The following is a 17909-nucleotide window of genomic DNA, read 5'->3' as shown; positions in this document are numbered from 1 at the left end:
GAGGTAATCAGGTTTCCTCAAGCTGAAGTCCTTATGGTAGGATTAGTTCCTTCTAAGAGGAGGCTGAGGGCGGGCTTTGTATGCACGGTGTGAGGACACATGGAGAAGACAGGAAGAGGAGTCTCACCAGAAACCCAAGTCAACGGTCATCCTGGGCCTCCCAGACTCCAGAAGTGTTGAGACATAAATATCTCTTGTGTTTATGGTGTTCTGTTATAGCAGCCCAAGGAGACTAATGCAACCCCCAGAGAATGACAAACAGCAGCCATTTTGCCACCATGAGGAAGTGCATTTGGGATATAGTGCACCCGCCCCCCCGCCCCCAGAAACCAGGTCCTTTGTGACAGCCCTAGGGCACTGGACCCAAGCTTCTCTGAGCACACTCTTGTCCTGAGACCATTATCGTATGACACGATGCAGTCCCCTCGTTTTAAGTTGTTGGTTCAACTTGTGTTTTCTATCCCTTGCTGAACGAAGAGCGTCTGGCTGCTGAGGGGTAAAGGGAAGACAAGGTGGGGGCGGTGGGGCTTATCAGTCCCAGAGATCGGGGAGAAGCTTAGAGGAGTCCATTGGCCTCATGGTTTAGTAGTCAGGACTCTGGGTACACCAGACAGAAACACATCTTGAATGTGTTCGAGTCACAAAGAGGAAATCAACGGATTGTGGTCATTTACTTAATACACATTAGGGAGTGCCTACCATATGCTGGGGACCCTAAGCACTGCGGACAGGGATCAAAACAGACAAAAACAAAAACCAAAAAACCAAAAAACCCACAAGACAAACAAACAAAAAAAACAACCCTTACCCTCACAGAGCTTAAGGAAGAGAAGGGAAATCGGTAGTTGCTGGGAAAAGTGGCTGCGATTTTAAACAGGTTGTCAGGGGAGGCCTCGCTGAAACGGTGGTATTTGAATTAGGAACTGAAGCTGAAATCTTTCTTGGTAGACTCGGCATTAAAAAAAAAAAAAAAAAAAAAAAAAAAAGAGCAAGTCTAAATCCCGGAGGCAGAGACAGTGAGGGGCCAGCAGTGTGGCTCCAGCCAGACTAGCGAAGGGAGGCGGGGGAAGAGAAGGGATCCTAATGACATATACCTCGTGGCAAAATCGCACCGCACCCTCCGAGCGGAGAGATGCCTCAACGTGGAGGGTGCCGGAGGCAGAGGACAGAGCAGCGGAGGCAGAGGAAAGCCCTCCAGCCTGCTCGGGTGTCCATCCCGAGCCGCTCCGGGCAGTGCTGCAGGTCGGCGGGCCGAGGGCGGTGGACCTCGCCGCTCGTTGCTCTGCTGCGGATTCCGGCCTCATCCCTCCGCACGGACGAAGTGCGGCTCAGTCTCCACGGTCCAGGCGTCCCCACAAACTCTCTAGGAGCCGCATCTGCGGAGCCCACTGGGTGTGTTTGCCAGGCAACAACCGTGGGCGTGACAACCGTGGGTGGGACGAGTCTGTGCCCGGCCCCGGAGGACTCGGGTATTTCAGGACCTTGATCTTTAAGACTTGCCCCGCCTCCTCCTGAGGGGGGGGAGCGACGAGGACAGCTGTCACCTCCTCCGCCCCGCCCCGCCGTCTCTCACGTGGGTTCGGCTGCTCAGTAACAGCTCTTCTTCCGGGACTTCCTGGTCAACGGCGACCAATCAGAGTGTTCTTCCTGTCCTGACCATTGTCAGCCGGCTGCCAATCGCGCGCCTCTACCAACGCCCCTTAAAGGCGCCGCCGACGCCGCCCGAGCCGGGGCGAATCAGTTCCTCGGCTGCTTGCCCCCAACTGCGGCATGGAGTCGTCCCGGGGGCGGCCTGGGCCCGAAGCGGACCTTCTGGTTCTGGGGGAGCAGCAAGCCGCGATCTTCGGCGGCGGGCCGGGCCGAGTGCCCTCCGCGCCGCCCTCGGGCCTCGCGGGGTGCGGGCAGGAAGAGGCCGAGAACGTTGGGAGCGCGAGCTGCCACCCCGCGGCGTCCCCGAAGACTTCGAGCCTCGGCGCCGTCCACGGGGCCGAGCGGGAGGCTCGGGACGACGAGCCGGGCCGCGGAGGGACGCCGTCCGCGCCGGGGAGCCGCCGGGTTGCCCCGGGTCCCGAGCCCAAGCCGCACGGCTCCTCCGGGCGCCAGGAGGACCCTGAGCCGCGGGAGGACGAGCCTGCGTCGGAGGGGGGCTGCCGTCGAGGGAGCCCGGGAGGCCGCGGGATGGAGGCTGAGCCGCGGGAGGAAGACGACGAGGAGGAGGAGGCGGCGGCGGCCGGCAGGGCTGGGCGCTCGTTCTCCAGCCGCCTTCAGGACAGCCGCAGCCTGGACGGTCTGAGCGGGGCGTGCGGCGGCGCGGGGTCCGCGGGGGGTGCCGAGCCTGGCGCGGGCGGCGGGCGCCGCGCCACCATCTCCAGCCCCCTGGAGCTCGAGGGCACCGTGAGCCGCCATGGCGACCTCACCCACTTCGTGGCCAACAACCTGCAACTCAAGATTCGTCTGAGCGCCGCCCCTCAACCCCCGCCCCCTGCCCCGGCTCGGCCCTGTGCAGCGCCCGCGCCCACTCCGGCCATCCCCCCAATCGACCCCGACGTGCTGCGGGACCTGGAGCGGCTGAGTCGGGAGCTAGGCGGCAGGGTGGACCGTCTGCTGCGCGGGCTGGGTGGCGCGGTGCAGGAGCTGACGGCGCTGAGCGTGGGCTGCATCCAGACCTACCGCGACGCCGTGGACTCCCTGGGCGAAGCGGTGGACATGAGCATCAAGGGCATGTACACCCTGCTGGCGCGCTGTGAAGAGCTGGAGCGGGCTCTGCAGCCAGTGCAGGGGCTGGCGCGCCAAGTGCGGGATATCCGACGCACCCTGGAGGTGTTGGAGGCCCTGTGCAAGTGACCGGCAGGGCAGGAGAGGCTAGCCAAGCCAGGGCCCAGCAGGATCCTAAGGACTCTTCAAGGAGCCCTGGTGGGAACTGCCCGCTGAGGGGAGGCCTATGTATTGGAGGCTCTTCCAGACGCATTTAGCAGGCCTGCGACCACTCGCTGGGCCTTATTCAGGTGTATATGGGGGAATTTCTAAAGCCTCTCCTGGTGGGAGGGGATGATGCTCTGCTTCTGTTAAGTTGGCCATCTGGAGCGACCTTGTTCTCAACTCTCTTCTCCAGCTAGAGCACCATCTCTGGGAACCCAGGCCTTTAGGTCTCAGCTTGGGAGACAGGACTGTCATATGTGGTCAAGAACGGAGAACAGAGGAGGCCTCAGCCCCCACTGTGGCCACCCTGACTCCAGTGGCCACATCTCAGGTGCCAGGGGCTGTGGGAGCTTGAGTGGTCCTTGGCCACATGCCATGCAGACAAGGATGCCCACCTGCTTCTGCCCTCTGGCCCCCTACCATCCCCCTTACGCAGCCAGAACCGGGGTGGAACTAGAAGGAATGCATTGCATGGTAGAGGGGGTGAGGTGGGAGGGGTCTCACTGCTCTCAGGGTTCAGGCTGAATTGTTGCTGGTTTTGAAGCCCACCTGTTGTGGAGTGTTCTAATCAGTTTTGGCTTTCTGAGTTTTTGTGGAATTAAAGTGCTGCTGCTAAGGCTGAGGTGTGTCTGTGTGGGGTTCCAGGGATTGGTGAGCTGAAGGAGCGGGGAAGGAGGGTCGGTGGTTTTCATGGAGCTCTCTTGGCGGATGCTGGGTGCGGGGCGAGAGTCCCAGGCTCCATGGGCAAGGGTATATGGTTCCTGCTCTCAGGCAGTACTGCGATGGGGGTGGGGGTGGGGGGCGGCCGCGGGAGGTGGGGCACGTGAGACACGCATATACGGGCTCAGGGATCCAGTAAAATAAGCAGTGTGCTCTGGTATCGAAAGGGAAGGGGCTGTCTTCTCAGATCTTGAAGGGGCCTGGCAGGGGCTGGGTGATTTGGACATCCTCACTCAGGAGGAAGACTGCGAACGCTTGTTACCTCCATTCCTGACACTTTCCCACACTCCGCTGATCAGTGTCGTATTCGTTCCAACCTCTCCAAGCTTCCTGCCCAGAGTTCACATAGTTAAGTTCCAGGAGCCCCACATTATGGCCGGGAGCGTTATAGAGATCACAGAAGGAACTCCACAGTTTTATTAAACCTTCCTCTTCCCCCCTCAAGTCAGTACCATCCTGGGCTGAGTTTCCACGTTTCTATTTTGGGTGTGAAAAGTTCTAGAATTGGAAATGTTGCTTCACAAACCCTCCCAAATAACAAGAAATTGCAGCGTCTCAAAGTTTAAAAAAAAAAAAAAAACAAAAAGCTGCTTCTGGCCCGTACGGGGATCGAACCCGCGACCTTGGCGTTATTAGCACCACGCTCTAACCAACTGAGCTAACCGGCCAGATGGTGGTGGTATTTGAGTCTGGAGGTATTTAAATTTATAATATTATGGGTTCTGTCCTCCAAAAAAATTAGAAATGAGCAAGACCATCCTGAGAGACGTGAAAACGACATACAGGCGGAATCACCGAGCATCCCGGGAAATAGCAGCAAGGCGAGACCCGGGCAAGCGCAGAAGTCACTGGGGCTCGGCGACATGGGTCCACCGGGCGCAAATACTGACCCCAGGAGCGACAGCAAACGCCAGAAACGGAAAGCGCCACCCGGAGGCCCCCCGGTGGATTCCGGGAGAGACGCCGATGGATCTGTGGATGCCCGGAGGGTCTTCGCAAAAGCAGCAGAGCGCGGAGGCACCGCTGGGATTCGAACCCAGGATCTCCTGTTTACTAGACAGGCGCTTTAACCAACTAAGCCACGGCGCCCACCGTCTAGGTCCCGCCGCCTTCTTTCCTTGGCCGGGTCCCCTCCCGCAGGTACGCGGACGCCTCCGTGTCCCTTGTAAGCCGGCTTTGGTCGTCCTGGAAAACGAGTAGAGGGGACGAAAACGACGGCCGGGGGCGACCGCGAAGTACCGGGGTGACGCCGGAACGGAGACGGGGCAGGTGGGCGGTAACGAGAGATCCTCGCTACGAGATGACAAAATTGAACTCGAGCGGCCGCAACCGCACGCCGACGAGGATGGGATTCGAACCCACGCGTGCAGAGCACAATGGATTAGCAGTCCATCGCCTTAACCACTCGGCCACCTCGTCCGCCAAGAAGATGCTTCCGCTCTTCTCTCTGGGGCCTGAACTCGTCCTCCCGCCCGCGGGACCCGCCCACGTGGCGGAGGGCGCGGCCGACGCGACCTGCAGGCTACCGGCCGCCGAGCGACCTTCTCGCCCGCGCGCGCTCCACGCTGTCCCCTCGGGGCCGAGCGACCCTCTGCGCGACAGTCCTCCGGAGCCTCGCCCCCGGCTCGCGCTTGCGGGACCCGGATCCGCGCCCACCAGCCCGCGGGATCTGGGCTCCCCCGACGGGGCGGCTCGGGACGGGGTGCCGGGGGAGCTCCCCTTCCGGACTCTGCGAGATGCTGCTCCGACCCAGGCGCGGGCGCTCGGGGGTAGGTGGACACGCCGGGGAGGGGAGTAAATAAAAGGGACGGGAGCCCCGGTGGAAAACAAAACAAACAAACAAAAAGCTGACCCCGACGTGATTTGAACACGCAACCTTCTGATCTGGAGTCAGACGCGCTACCGTTGCGCCACGAGGTCGGCCGGCCGAAGGGGTGGACAGGTCTCTCCATGGCCACTTGGCGGCCGGCCGGGGTCCCGGCGATCGAGGCTGAGAGCCGAGGGCCCTCCCGGGCCCTTAAGCTCCGGCGGCGAGGTGGGTGCGCGGTCCCGCCCGCCTCGTGCCACCCGCGGGGCCCCCGCCCCCGGCGTCCTGCCCACGAGCCCCCGGCCCCGAGCTGCCTCTGTGCAGGGAGGGTGGCACGAACGGACGCGACCGGGCGGAGCGTGAGGGCGCTGCCCACGCCCCGGGCACCTGCGGGGCGCGAGACCAGCTCCTCCGGGCTGCCCCCTGCCTGCCTCGGCCCCGGCCCCCGCCCCGGCTCGGAGACTCTGGTGTCCAAGTCCACGGTAGAGCCCCGGCTTCGGTTGTTTCGTCGCTCCTTACGGCTCTGGGGAATAATTTACAGGCAGAGACATACACAGACCGGAAGTGTGTGTTTTGGTAAATTTCAACAAATGCAACCCACAACCCATTCAAGGTATAGTTCCTTTCTTCACCTCCCCCGTCCCCCGAAAGTTCTTCCCTGCCGCTTCCCGGAGGCGGCCACTGTCCTGATTTCATCACGGCGGACTTCGTTATGAGCTGGCAGCTTCTGGAGAGGGGTACCGGCAGCTAGCAGAGACCCCCAGTTGCCTCTGGAGGCGTTCAACAGGCCAGAACCGCGGCAGAGGTCACGCTGTGTCTCACGCCTTCCCTTCCAGGTTAGAGTCGCGTTAGGTACAGTGGTGCTCCCGAAGTCCTCGGAGTCCGCAGAGATGTCAGCCCCCCCAACCCCAACCCCCGACGTCCCCTGGCTTTCATTGAGTCAGGACAACATCTTTAAGAGCCTTCTTCTTCCGGGGTTGTCAGGACATGGATATGCTGGCTTTCCCCTGTTCCGCCCCATCCGTGTTCCCCAGTCTCTTTCTCTGTCCTTTAACCGCAGAGCTCTGCCATCACCTTCCCTGGAGTCAGTCATCCGTGTGCCCAGGGCTCCTGAAGCCTGCTCCCACCTCTGGATTCAGCCCCCCAGCACCTGCCGGACACCCTCACGTGCCCCTGTCATCCTTCCTTCCCACTCCTTCTGCACTGCCACCCAGTGCCTAAGCTATGGCTGGGAGTTTCCTCTTGACTACCCCCCCACCCCATTCTCAGTCCCCAAATCTTGTCCATTCCATTTCCCTTCATAATTCTCCTGCTGACTCTCATTCCCCATCCTCCCTTGCTGGATTATTGTACTAGACTCCTCTCTAATGTCTCTACCTCCAAAGGTCATCTTTTTAAAATGCCAGCTCATTCCCATCACACTGTGGCTTAAAATCAGTGCCCCATCCCCATGGAGATTAGGTCCTAACTTACTGGCTGGATCCCCAAGGTCACGCACTTTTTAAGTGGGCCCTGGAAGCAGGTTGCCAGTATTCACATATAGGCTTTGCTACTTACTAGTCGTGTGATTTGAGCTCCTTGTTGAACGTCCTTGCATCTCCGTGTCCGGAAATGGATCAGTAGCAGTATATTTCCTAAGATAAAGTGCTCAGAACCTGACCGGTCCTAATCAGCTATTACGGTTGTTATTAATATCTGGTCCTTGCCTGATTCTCTTCAGCTACTGCCTCCTCACCTCCCAGGTGACAGCCACGGTGACTCATTTCAAGTTCCTTAAACTCACTTCAATTGATTGTCTCTGTGCCACTATCCTTCTTTATCTGGATGACCCCTAACACACCCTTCAAGACTCAATTCAAAAGCTCTCTCTTCCTTACTTCTCCCCGCTTCCCGGGGAGGAGGCTTGCTCTGTGTCTCCTCCAGGATAACACTTAAAACACTACTTTTAATTGTTTCCCTCACCACACTCTAAGTTACTTGGGAGAAGGAAATACGTATTCCCAGCACCCCATACAATTCCTGGGGTATACTGAGTATTCCAGAAGCATCTGTGAAATTAAGGAGGGATGGTATTAGCAAAAGCACTAGCGTGGGCAAAGCCTACTTTATAGAGGAAAGAGACATGTCTGAGAAGCTGAGAGCATGGGATAGGGTGAAAATTTTTGCTAGAAAGGGAAGTTGGCGGGCTCCTGGTTGGCTCAGTAGATTAAGCCTCTGCCTTCGGCTCGGGTCACGATCTCAGGGTCCTGGGATCGAGCCCACAGTCGGGCTCTCTGCTCAGCAGGGAACCTGCTTCCCCCTCTCTCTCTGCCTCTCAGTCTACTTGTGGTCTCTGACTGTCAAATAAATAAAATCTTAAAAAAGGAAAAAAAAGAAAGAAAGGGAAGTTGGGTCAGTGGATATGGTACCAGGGAATGTGGACTTGACCTCTAGGCTCAGAAAGGTTCTGTAGCAGGTGTGAGGAATTATCAGTGCAGGGTCACCACCCAGAGTATACTCGGATGTTTAAATCTCCATTTATCCCACCAGCTTCCAAGTTTTAGAAACCAATAGATTATTCTGTCCAGAGCTGCTTTGCTCAATATGGTTAGTCACTAGAGGGGCTATTCAATACGGGGCTTTGTCAAATGAATCTGAAATTCAAACATCCAGTTCCTTAGTCCCGCTCGCCCTATTCCAAGCGTTCAGCAGCCCCATGGAGCTAGCTGGCTACTACATGCGACAGAGACAGTGTGAAGTATTTCCATCAAGGAAAGTTCTGCTGGGCGGTGCTGGTCCGCAGGCTGAAAGCTGGTGGCCTGGGGCAGTTGTATGCTGTATATGCTCTTGTCATCAGGGGTATTTTTCTCCCTTTTCACATTTTTTTTCACCGTTTAGTTGGATGCTAACATTTGTAACTGGAGTAAAAATTTGGATGTCTGGCCTCTCTCGAAACAAAAACAAAACCCAGCTTTTCCTGGGTAACCTGTATTTCAAGGTAAACAACAAGTTGACAAAGGCACATTCTTATTTATTTATGGAAGAATAACAGGTGACAAGTGCAGAAAGGAACGATGCAATTAAGACGCCCCTGTTTTGCAACTCTTCCTGCAAGAATGAGGCTAGGCAGCAGCGATCAATGAAACCCGTGCGTGAAAACCTAATGGGAACTTTGTAATGCTTCCCTCGGTCTGACTATGCCTGACTCCACTGCTCAGATCGAACACGGGAAAAAAGAGACAAGCGGCCAGGATGCGCCTCCTGATGGGACAGGATCAGAAATACAAGCCAACTCCCGTGATGTCTATTTACTGGAAAAATGAATGTGAGACTCATCAAACACTAGATCTAGCAACCAGTCTACAGGAAACACAGGACGCAGAGGAACATATGAAATGACAGGACCAAATGTCTCTGTCCCAACGGCCCAGTGTCTTCATCAGAGAAACTGCAAGGAAGGGGAACAAAGAGGAAGAACCGAAGATTTAAAAAAAAAAAAAAAAAAAAGATTTAAGAGACACATCAATCAAGTGCAAGGTGTGGACTTCGTCATGCGTCTGTATGATGGATATTGGGCAATCTGAGCTATTTGGTGATGTCTGGGTTTTGCTTGGCAATAATTAGTGCGGCTGGGAGGGAGCTGGGCTGAGCAAGGTTGGCCTCGTGTTGGTAACTGATGGAGCAGAATGGCAGGCTTCAAAGGGATTTATCCTTCTGTTTGATTTATTTTTACATATGTTCGAATTTTTTCCCCTGAGCTTTTTTCTGACCGGAGCAGATGTCCATCAGGGCTGGACAGCGGGGGTCCAGCCCTGGCTGGAGTCAGTGGACCCCCGCGAAGGGAAGGACGCACCAGGTCACCAGCAGTACCTCCTGTGGCCACAGGGTGGCTCTAACACTCAAATTTGTGTGACCTCTGTGGGGCGGGCTTCTGCGAACCAAGGTCATCATGGAGAGCGGCAAGACAGACCTAAACGCCTGCTCACTGTTATTAATTCATAATGTGAAATGTGACTACCCAGTTCTTAGTATCTAGTAGGTTCCCTAGGCGGGAAGCCTATTATAAGCAGAATGCCCCACACTTGCAGCTGCGGGAGCCCCAAATTCTGTCATCCTTGACCCCTTCCTTTTTCATCACTCACTCATAGCCCCATGTTTAGACCTTCTTATCTTTTAATGATCTCTTGATTCCTGAAACTTTGTTCCACTTTCTTTATTCCACTCTTGCCCAATCTCATTCTGTCCGTCCTGGGATCACTACAACAGCCTCTTCCCATGCCTGCTCCCTAACATCTCAAAATCCGTTCTCCACATTGCAACCAAAGTTGTCTTCGAGAACACAGACCTGACCAGGTCCCTCCCCCTGGCTGCAAGCCTCGCACCTGTGTCTGCCCATCCCACCCCACCTTAATCTCTTCTTCCCCTCGCATTACTAGCCTCCAGACATACCAGCTTCCTTCTGTTCAAAGAACAGACTGGCCTGTTCTGGCCTCATTCCCACCTAAAGGACCTTTGCCCTTGCTGTACCTCCGTCTGGAAAGTTCTTTCCCCAATCTTTTCCCCATGGCTGGCTGACTCCTCTACATTCTCTTTGTTCCACGACTTTGGAAGATCTTGCAAAAACAGGTCCTGGGTTTTGCTCACTTGCAGTGGTTGAAAGTGTTTCCTTCGTCTGTGAAACGTCAGACTTGACAACTGTTACTGGGAGACGTTGGTAATGACAGTGGCCTGGGCTTCCCATTCCCAGGAGAAAAAGTCATGTGAGTTAGAGGCGAAGGGAGGACCCCTTCAGTCCTTGGGTCTTATCTGTGCACTCAGAATATTTTCGTGCTTGCTGTGCTGTGCTCACACGGAGCCTGTCTCTCATTGTACTTAGGACATGAACACTGTCGCTTGTTTTGAAGGCCTCATATTGATGAGGGTCACCTCCAAAGAGAGAAGCAGTTGGGTCCACTGTACTTTGCTTGTCCCTCCTGAGATGAAGACAGAGTTTTCCTGTCCCTCCTGAGATGGGGGAAGGTTTGATAATATTTTCAGAACTCTTTTTAAAAATTTTTTTTAAGATTTTATTTATCCACTTGGCAGAGATCACAAGAAGGCAGAGAAAGAGAGGGATGCAGGTTCCGCGCTGAGCAGAGAGCCCGATGCGATGAGGGGCTCAATCCCAGGACACCGAGATCATGACCCTAGTCAAAGGCAGTGGCTTAATCCACTGAGCCACCCAGGCGCCCTTATTTTCAGAACTTTAAAACGGTTCAACAGTTAAAGAAAAAACCTCCCCTACACACCTGAGAGCTCAGAAGGCCCGTGCAGGTAACATGTGATTTCCGCCCAATTTTTCTGGAGTAAAAAAAAAAAAAAAAAATTCAGAGACTTGGTTGAATCTCACTCTTTATACAGAGAATTCCTCTGAAAAGTCTAAATGATTGTGTTTTTTATTTTGTGGGTTTTGGTGACCACATTGTCTCCATTGTGAAATTTAAGACTGCACTGCCCTTTAAAGAGATGGTTTTATAGGAAAATGTCACTGCATAGATTCAACGTATAGTTGTTTAACATACAGGGACCATCAACCCCAGAAAGTCATTCCTTCTTTTTATAAAGTAATTTAATGTCTCAATGATAATATTATAGAAGACCGAAAAGGAAACCTTAGGAAGGGCTATCGCTTAAAACTTTTTATTTTAAATAATCTGATTTATGGAAGAGTTGCAAAAATAATACAGAGAGGGGCACATGGCTGGCTCAGTACATAGAGCAGGTGACTATTGATCTGGGGTCATGAGTTCAAGCCCCAGCTTGGGTGTAGAGCTTACTTAAAATAATAAATATAAGGGGTGCCTGGGTGGCTCAGTTGGATAAGCGTCTGACTCTTGGTTTTAGCTCCAGTCATGATGTCTGGGCTGTGAGATTCAGTCCCTTGTCTGGCTCTGTGCTCACTGGGAAGTCTGCCTGAGATTCTCTCTCTCCCTGTCTGCCCCCCTCCCAAATAAATAAATCGTTTAAAAAACATATATATAAAATACAGAGAATTCCCATGTACTTTCGAGACCGTGTTCGCTCCATCATTGCCTCTCTTTCTGGCTCTACAGACACATACATATTTTTCTAAACCATTTGAGAGTAAATTGCAGACATAATGCTCCTTTACCCCTAAAATAGTGTGCTTTTTCTAGCAAGGACAGTCTTTTCCATAACAGCAGTAGAATTATAAAAAATGAGGAAATTAACATGGATATTACTGATACCTAAACTAGAGACCTCATTCCAGTTTCCCAGTTGTTCCACTGATGTCCTTTGCAACAAAAGATAGTGTTTGAGACTTTTTAAAAAAGATTTTATTTATTTATTTGACAAACAAAGATCACAAGTAGGCAGAAAGGCATGCAGAGAGAGAGGAGGAAGCAGGCTCCTGGCCCAGCAGAGAGCCCGATGCGGGGCTCGATTCCAGGACCCTGGGACCATGACCTGAGCCAAAGGCAGAGGCTTTAACCCACTGAGCCACCCAGACACCCCTGAGGCTTTTTTTTTTTTTTTTAAACCTGGTCTAAAATCCATCATATTTCTCAAGTCAAATGTGTCACATCTCTTTAGTCTCCCTAAATCTGGAAGAGTTCTTCAGTCTTTGTCTTTCATGATCTTGAGCAAACACCTCGTCATTATCTCTTTGAGTTCTGAATTTTTTTACCCACTGGTTTAGAAAAAGGAAATGTATCTATTACATTGGGGTCCTCAAAGACAGAAATGTGTTCCCTCTCAATTTTGACATTTTCTACAACAAAGTTGAAGAATGAATCACTCATTTTTCGAAGGGCCTTTCCTTGCGTCTCCTTTTTAAAAAATATATTTCTAGCACCTCTTACCCTGCGGATTTTTTATTCCTTTGTATGTTTGTGGCTCATCTAATCTCCTTGATGAAGAATATAAACTCCGGGAAGGTAGAGCCTTCTGACTTGTTTCTCAGGGATAAGAGCCCTGCACTTGCTAGCGGGTCAATGATTATTTGTTGAACGGATTTAGGAATCACAAATGGCCCCTGGGCGTGCGTGTTTAGCTTAGACCCACCTAAAAGCGCCAGGGTGGAGTAGAAAAGAGATCTTCCGGTACTTGGGCTGGGGAGGTCCCGGGCATGCAGGGACCTGACCAGGGAGCAGAGAGCAAGGGCGAGAACTTTCCGTTCTGCCGGGATCTCAGCAGAGGGCCCAAGGTCAGAGAGGGCGCTGACAGTAAGAGGTCCTCGGAATGCTGCTGGGCCAAGTCAGGTGCCCACACCTCGGAGAGATAAGGAAATTCGAGCACAGTCGGCGCCGCAGCCCGCTCCTTGCCTCCCAGCGGGGCAGGGCTCGTGCCCTTGGCCGGGTCATCGCTCCCTCCCCGGACGCGCCTCGCTTCCACGTGCAGAGCCAACTTTTGCTCTCTGGCGATTCCCTCGCCACTGAGCCAAGTCGTCTGGGGGTTCGAGGGGAGGGGGAGGTCAGAGGATCAAGGAAGGTTCCGGTCCGGGGTCCTCGGATCATCAGGGACACCGTGACCATCTAGTAAGTGACGGCGGACAGGGCAGGGGCATCCACGTCTCCGCGTTCCGTTTCCGCGCCTGCGGCGCCCCAGGGTGGTGGGAAGCACGGGGAGGCGGCGGAGGGAGAGCGTGTCCCTGCCTTAGGCCCGGCGACGCCCTAAGACCGGCTCAACGGGGACAGCGGTGTCTGGAGAGCACCTCGAGCCGCGGGCCCTCCCAGTCCAAGCGGCGGGGACCGAGGGCCGAACCGCACGCCCAGCGGCCACCCGCAACTCACGCCGCGGCTCGAGAAATGACTGCTCTCGCGAGATTTCCCGAGATCGGGCCGCCGCGCCTGTGGACGCGGTTGCCAAGGTAACTGGGAGGCGCCAGCGCAAGCGGGAAGGAGGCGGCGGTCGAATTTTTGCGTGCGGGCAGGAGAGACTTGAGGAGTGGCCCTTCCTGAGCTTTCAGCCCCGCAGAGCGCGCCCTCCGCTGCAGTCGGTACCCCTGCCCCCGCGGGGCCATGGGCCGGATCTCGGGGCTCGTGCCCTCTCGCTTCCTGACGCTCCTGGCGCATCTGGTGGTCGTCATCACCTTGTTCTGGTCCCGGGTAAGACCCACGGCCACCGCCTCCCGCCCCCCAACTCCATTCCCACCTTGGGGTGCTCCCAGCCGCTCGGCGCCACTTCCCCAGGACCTTACGTGGGCGGGTCCTCCCGTCCCCCTCTGACCCCGGTGCTGCCCCGCAGCCCGCCCCTCTTTCACTTTCTTCCGCTCTGCTCTGCTCCCAGGACAGCAACATCCAGGCCTGCCTGCCTCTCACGTTCACCCCGGAGGAGTACGAGAAGCAGGACATTCGGTGAGCGCTCGGGGGGGGGGGGGCAGGGTGGTCATAATTCAGCGGTAGTGGGAGTGGAGGGGTCTTCGAAGAAGTCCAGGAGGCCTGAGCCTGCCCCCTTCCTCTCTGCAGGCTGGTGGTAGCGCTCTCTGTCACCCTTGGCCTCTTTGCAGTGGAGCTGGCGGGTTTCTTCTCGGGAGTTTCCATGTTCAACAGCACCCAGAGTCTCATCTGTATCCTTTTATGCACGGCGCATTTCCATCTCCACTCCCTCCAGCCACCTAACTCGTGCTCTGGCCGGGGCAAACCGCCTCTCCAGTTCGCAGATCTTCTTAGGCAATGTGGAAGATTTAATACAATCTTCGGTCATTTGTTAAGCTCCCGCCATGCACCAAGCACTGAAGATCCCAAATGGGAGTAACAGACAGTTTTCCACCTTGAGGAAGAGGCAGATGCTCAGACATTCTGTAACCCAGTGTGAGCAGCTCTGGGCTATAGGAGTGTGTAAAGATAGGGAGAGGCACTATGGAAACTCAGAAGAGACAGCTAAATAAATGAGTAAGAGAGAGAGAGATGAACAAGATGGACCGGGGAAGGTTCTTGACACTTGAATTGCAGCTGGGAAGACCAGGCTGCTGCCTGGTGATTTCCAGCAGTGTGTCAAGTCACTGTGAGTATTCTCGTGTGCCTGGGGTGGATGGGGCGCCTACTCCTGGACCTGTAGGATCCAGGTTAGCCCTAGACGCTGGGTTGGGGTAGCCTGGGATCCTAGCTCTGCAGGCCCAGCCCTGGTCTATACTCACATGGATGTTCTAGAACTCAGAAGTCAGGGCTGCAGGCTCTGGCCTTTGCAGTGTGGTGCGGGAGCTGGGGGTGAAACAGCGCAGACGCCGGTCCCAGCAATGCCTTTTGAGGCTCATCACCACATATTGAACCAAAGGCTTTCCTTGACTTTGGTGCATTCCCAAGCCATTGGGGCTCACTGTAGTGCATCCGTGGCCCTGTCCTTTTTCATATTCGAGCGTTGGGAGTGCACCACGTACTGGTACATTTTTGTCTTCTGCAGGTATGATGGCCGCCAATGTTTGGGATGGGGGAGGAAGGTCTACTCATTCTGAAGGTTTCCCCCACACAAGCCTTTACTCCATGGTCTGGGAGGATATAGCAGATCCACTCAATCTGCTATAGTCTCTTGAAGTCCCCCATCTCCTACACTTTAGGGGTGGAGTCTCTGGTTTGGGGATTTGGGTTTTTTTTTTTTTTTTTTTTTTTTTGGAAGGATCCTTGAACCCACCTTCTTCTGTCCGCAGTGCCCTCCCCGCTATCACCGAAATAGCATTGTTCATCAGCGTCTTTGGGCTGAAAAAGAAACCTTTCTGATACGTTCATGGCGGGAGCATAGGATTGAAGGTTGGAGGAGCAAGGGACAGCTCACCATTCCTGGAAGAAGAAAGGACATCTTCAGCCCTCCACAGTAACACTGCATTTGGTGGAGGATGTCATTTTTCCTGTTAGGGTAATTATCACTTGAGTCTGGGATGATCAGCGTTTTATTCAGTGCTTTGTAATAAAATATATTTTAGAATAAGATCAAGACTTAAAAAAACGTTTAGGGGAGGATTGGGGTGGCCAAACTACTAAGGCAACGCAGGGCTATTTTGCAGCCTTGCAGACTGTCAATCCTAAGTTTCGCTTTTATTTTGGTTATTACGGTAGCATCTAGCGGAAGGAAGTAGGCGGGGATATGTAAATAACAAGCGCTGTCTGCCGTTAGGGTGCCAAGCTCCTGAGTGGAGCATTCTGGGAGGGATTCTTTTTTTATTATTATTATCAGGGTTTTTGCAGCCAAATGTCGGGGGTGGGGGGGAATGTCTTTAGTAACTGCAAATACATGTAGCAATAGAAATGGGAGAGCCTAGATAATTTCAGGTTGCTGGGGTCCGCGCCTTATTTACTCACCGTAGACGAAAGCGGCCTCCTTTGCCCTGAGTAAGGAATACGCAGAGAAGCTGTTTTATCGTCAGGTAGGATAATCCTTACCTGTTCCTCCTTCGGGAGGGCAGATCGGAACATGATGATTGGAGCTCGCATGATGCGTGATTAGCGTCTCCGCGTGGCCGGGACTTGCAACACCCCGGTCGCTCCTGTCTGATTCTGTCTGGCGATCCCGCTTTTTAGTCGGTAGAAACGGGCAGATTTTGGTTGTCAGTGACAGGTTGGTTGTTTGTTTGTGTGTAACCGTTTATCTGTCAATGACAAGGTTCTTCTGCTGAGTCGGGACTGCGGCCTTTTTCTCTGGCTGTAGGGCAGTGGCGTGGGTGTCTCCAGATTGGGAATAAGTCACTTTTCCTGTCGCTCCTACTTGGTGTCTCACCCATTCTCTCTCGAGGTGGCAGAGAGGACCCACCGGCTGCGGAAGGTGGGTATGGCTTCCCCGGGGGCGACGTCAGGGGTGTGGTGAGAACCCGCAGCTCTAGCTGCTAGCGCGCGGCCGGAACGTGCTCAGAGGGAGTTTGGAAACACAATTGGGCCTAGTGCGGACGTGCCAGCAGAGTCTGAAGGGCTGACGAGTGTTCGCGAGGTCCAGTTTCCTCGCGCAGGTCAGTGTTATGTACGGGAAGATTATCTGTCCTAAATGATGGAGCCTAGGCCATCCTAAATGAGCAAAGGCGTCCAAGGTGATGCCTCACACACATGGAACCAACCTTTCCCTCCGCGCCTGTGCCCTCTGGCAGCCTTTCATCTTGAGCGTTTATTGGCTACTTACTGAGCACCTAACTGCATGCAAAGGCACTGTGGTAGGCACTGTGGGAGTCGTGCTGAACATGATGCCTGCTCAGCCTCAGCCATCACAGATCCTGTGGCTCCTGGGGTCTGGCGGTGTAGCTGGAGCAGAATTGGGGGGTAGACTGTACTGGAAGCAAGGAAGGTGGACATTGCGGGTCGTGCTTACAGACTAGTCAGGAAGGTCACATTCCACGGCAGTCTGGCTGTCGCCCGCACCCACGGATGGGGTTCGCTGATTGCTGAAAGCGGACTTTTTGTTTTTCAGAAACACTGGGGGCTAGTTGCGCCACGGCTATTATCAGAAATCATGTAAACTCCACAGATGAATTATATTTAAAAACAGAGGTGTAAAAAAAAAAAAAGAATCGCAGAGGTAATATATGCAAAACTCATTACTTCCTGATTTTTTTTTGTTTCTTTTTTTAGTTTGTAGGAATTTTTTTTTATTTTTACTGAGTATAGTTGACACACAGTGTTCCATTAGTTCCAGGTTCCTGATTATTTTCCAAGTTTTACTGTCATGTGCTCTGGCACTCATTTACATGTATTGTGTCTGTATAGTGGCGGTGCTGTATAACGATGGGCCAGTACGTGTGTTTCTCTTCCCAACTCATAGAGACACCAAGTTGACATTTTGAATTCGGCCCCGGTAAGAGTATTTACACCCCAGAAATTGGCGAACGCTACATGTTGGGCTTTGTTGGTTGTCTAGATTTAAGAGGGTGATGGAGGAAATGTTAATAATGCATGTTAAATTGAAAAATGTCACGCCTGTTACATTGTGAATGGCACCCAAAATGAAATTCCCCCCAGAAGTTGCAAATTATTGTCAGATTCAGCAAATAAGTTCGTCAAGTCATTGAGGAAGGAGTGAAATCTTCACACATCCCCAGTGTTTCATTTTCGTCTTACTCAAAAATGTGAATTAAAATATCAACCAGCATTCATACTGGAAATACCTTGGAGTTGGGACACAACTTGGTCTATGTAGTCATGAATACAAGAGTGGAATTTACAATTAAGAATATTGTATGTTTTATTATTTGTAAGTTCTGTGTTACACATCCTTTGAATCAGTAAGATTTATAATAAACTTACATACATACATAAACGCATACTATTTTTGGAGAACTGGTAGTAGTGGGGTTTTTTTTTTTGTTTGTTTTTATTTTTTTTTTAAGATTTTACTTATGGGGCGCCTGGGTGGCTCAGTGGGTTAAAGCCTCTGCCTTCAGCTCAGGTCATGATTCCAGGGTCCTGGGATCGAGCCCCACATCGAGCCCCACATCGGGCTCTTTGCTCAGCAGGGAGCCTGCTTCCTCCTCTCTGCCTGCCTCTCTGCCTACTTGTAATCTCTGTCT

At 53.4% G+C, this 17909-nt stretch overlaps 2 protein-coding genes and 4 non-coding genes across 10 annotated transcripts; 2 read left to right on the top strand and 4 right to left on the bottom strand.

Annotated features, from left to right (window-relative positions):
- The first annotated feature begins 1718 nt into the window (after window positions 1-1718).
- On the top strand, window positions 1719-3531 carry LOC111161190 (BLOC-1 related complex subunit 6). Its single transcript, XM_022524763.1, has one exon. It carries the CDS (start codon window positions 1771-1773, stop codon window positions 2842-2844), a length of 1074 nt encoding a protein of 357 aa, XP_022380471.1. The 5' UTR covers window positions 1719-1770; the 3' UTR covers window positions 2845-3531.
- A 702-nt stretch (window positions 3532-4233) lies between these two features.
- TRNAI-AAU lies at window positions 4234-4307 on the bottom strand. The gene has a single exon. It is a non-coding gene; the product is annotated as a tRNA-Ile (tRNA).
- A 347-nt stretch (window positions 4308-4654) lies between these two features.
- On the bottom strand, window positions 4655-4728 carry TRNAT-AGU. Its single transcript has one exon. It is a non-coding gene; the product is annotated as a tRNA-Thr (tRNA).
- A 248-nt stretch (window positions 4729-4976) lies between these two features.
- TRNAS-GCU lies at window positions 4977-5058 on the bottom strand. The gene has a single exon. It is a non-coding gene; the product is annotated as a tRNA-Ser (tRNA).
- A 429-nt stretch (window positions 5059-5487) lies between these two features.
- Window positions 5488-5559, bottom strand: TRNAW-CCA. The gene has a single exon. It is a non-coding gene; the product is annotated as a tRNA-Trp (tRNA).
- Window positions 5560-13264: 7705 nt separating this feature from the next.
- Window positions 13265-16880, top strand: LOC111161184 (transmembrane protein 107). Of its 5 annotated transcripts, none has more exons than XM_022524750.1 (5): window positions 13265-13533; window positions 13715-13782; window positions 13894-13994; window positions 14731-14827; window positions 15072-16880. In XM_022524750.1, the coding sequence occupies exons 1-5, from the start codon at window positions 13447-13449 to the stop codon at window positions 15139-15141; spliced, it is 423 nt and encodes a 140-aa protein (XP_022380458.1). In that variant the 5' UTR covers window positions 13265-13446; the 3' UTR covers window positions 15142-16880. The 5 variants fall into 5 exon arrangements, with proteins under 5 accessions (XP_022380458.1, XP_022380461.1, XP_022380459.1 ...); XM_022524753.1 differs by having other exon boundaries at window positions 13447-13533; window positions 13715-13781; window positions 13875-13994; window positions 14731-14806; window positions 15072-15615; XM_022524751.1 differs by having other exon boundaries at window positions 13447-13533; window positions 13715-13781; window positions 13875-13994; window positions 15072-15615.
- Window positions 16881-17909: the final 1029 nt, after the last annotated feature.

The sequence above is a fragment of the Enhydra lutris genome, unplaced genomic scaffold (genome assembly GCF_002288905.1).
Source record: "Enhydra lutris kenyoni isolate GAN:26980312 unplaced genomic scaffold, ASM228890v2 scaffoldscaffold82, whole genome shotgun sequence".
In the NCBI taxonomy this organism is placed as follows: domain Eukaryota; kingdom Metazoa; phylum Chordata; class Mammalia; order Carnivora; family Mustelidae; genus Enhydra; species Enhydra lutris.
The sequence above is the reverse complement of the archived record's forward strand: the minus strand, read 5'-3'. Positions and strand labels throughout refer to the sequence as shown.

Bases quoted from the DNA above. Each gene is read 5' to 3' on its own strand.
- LOC111161190 (XM_022524763.1), top strand. From the start codon at position 1,771: ATGGAGTCGTCCCGGGGGCGGCCTGGGCCCGAAGCGGACCTTCTGGTT.
- LOC111161184 (XM_022524751.1), top strand. From the start codon at position 13,447: ATGGGCCGGATCTCGGGGCTCGTGCCCTCTCGCTTCCTGACGCTCCTG. The intron at 13,534-13,714 runs GTAAGACCCACG...CTCTGCTCCCAG, and splicing joins TCACCTTGTTCTGGTCCCGG to GACAGCAACATCCAGGCCTG. The intron at 14,828-15,071 runs GTATGATGGCCG...TTCTGTCCGCAG, and splicing joins TACATTTTTGTCTTCTGCAG to TGCCCTCCCCGCTATCACCG.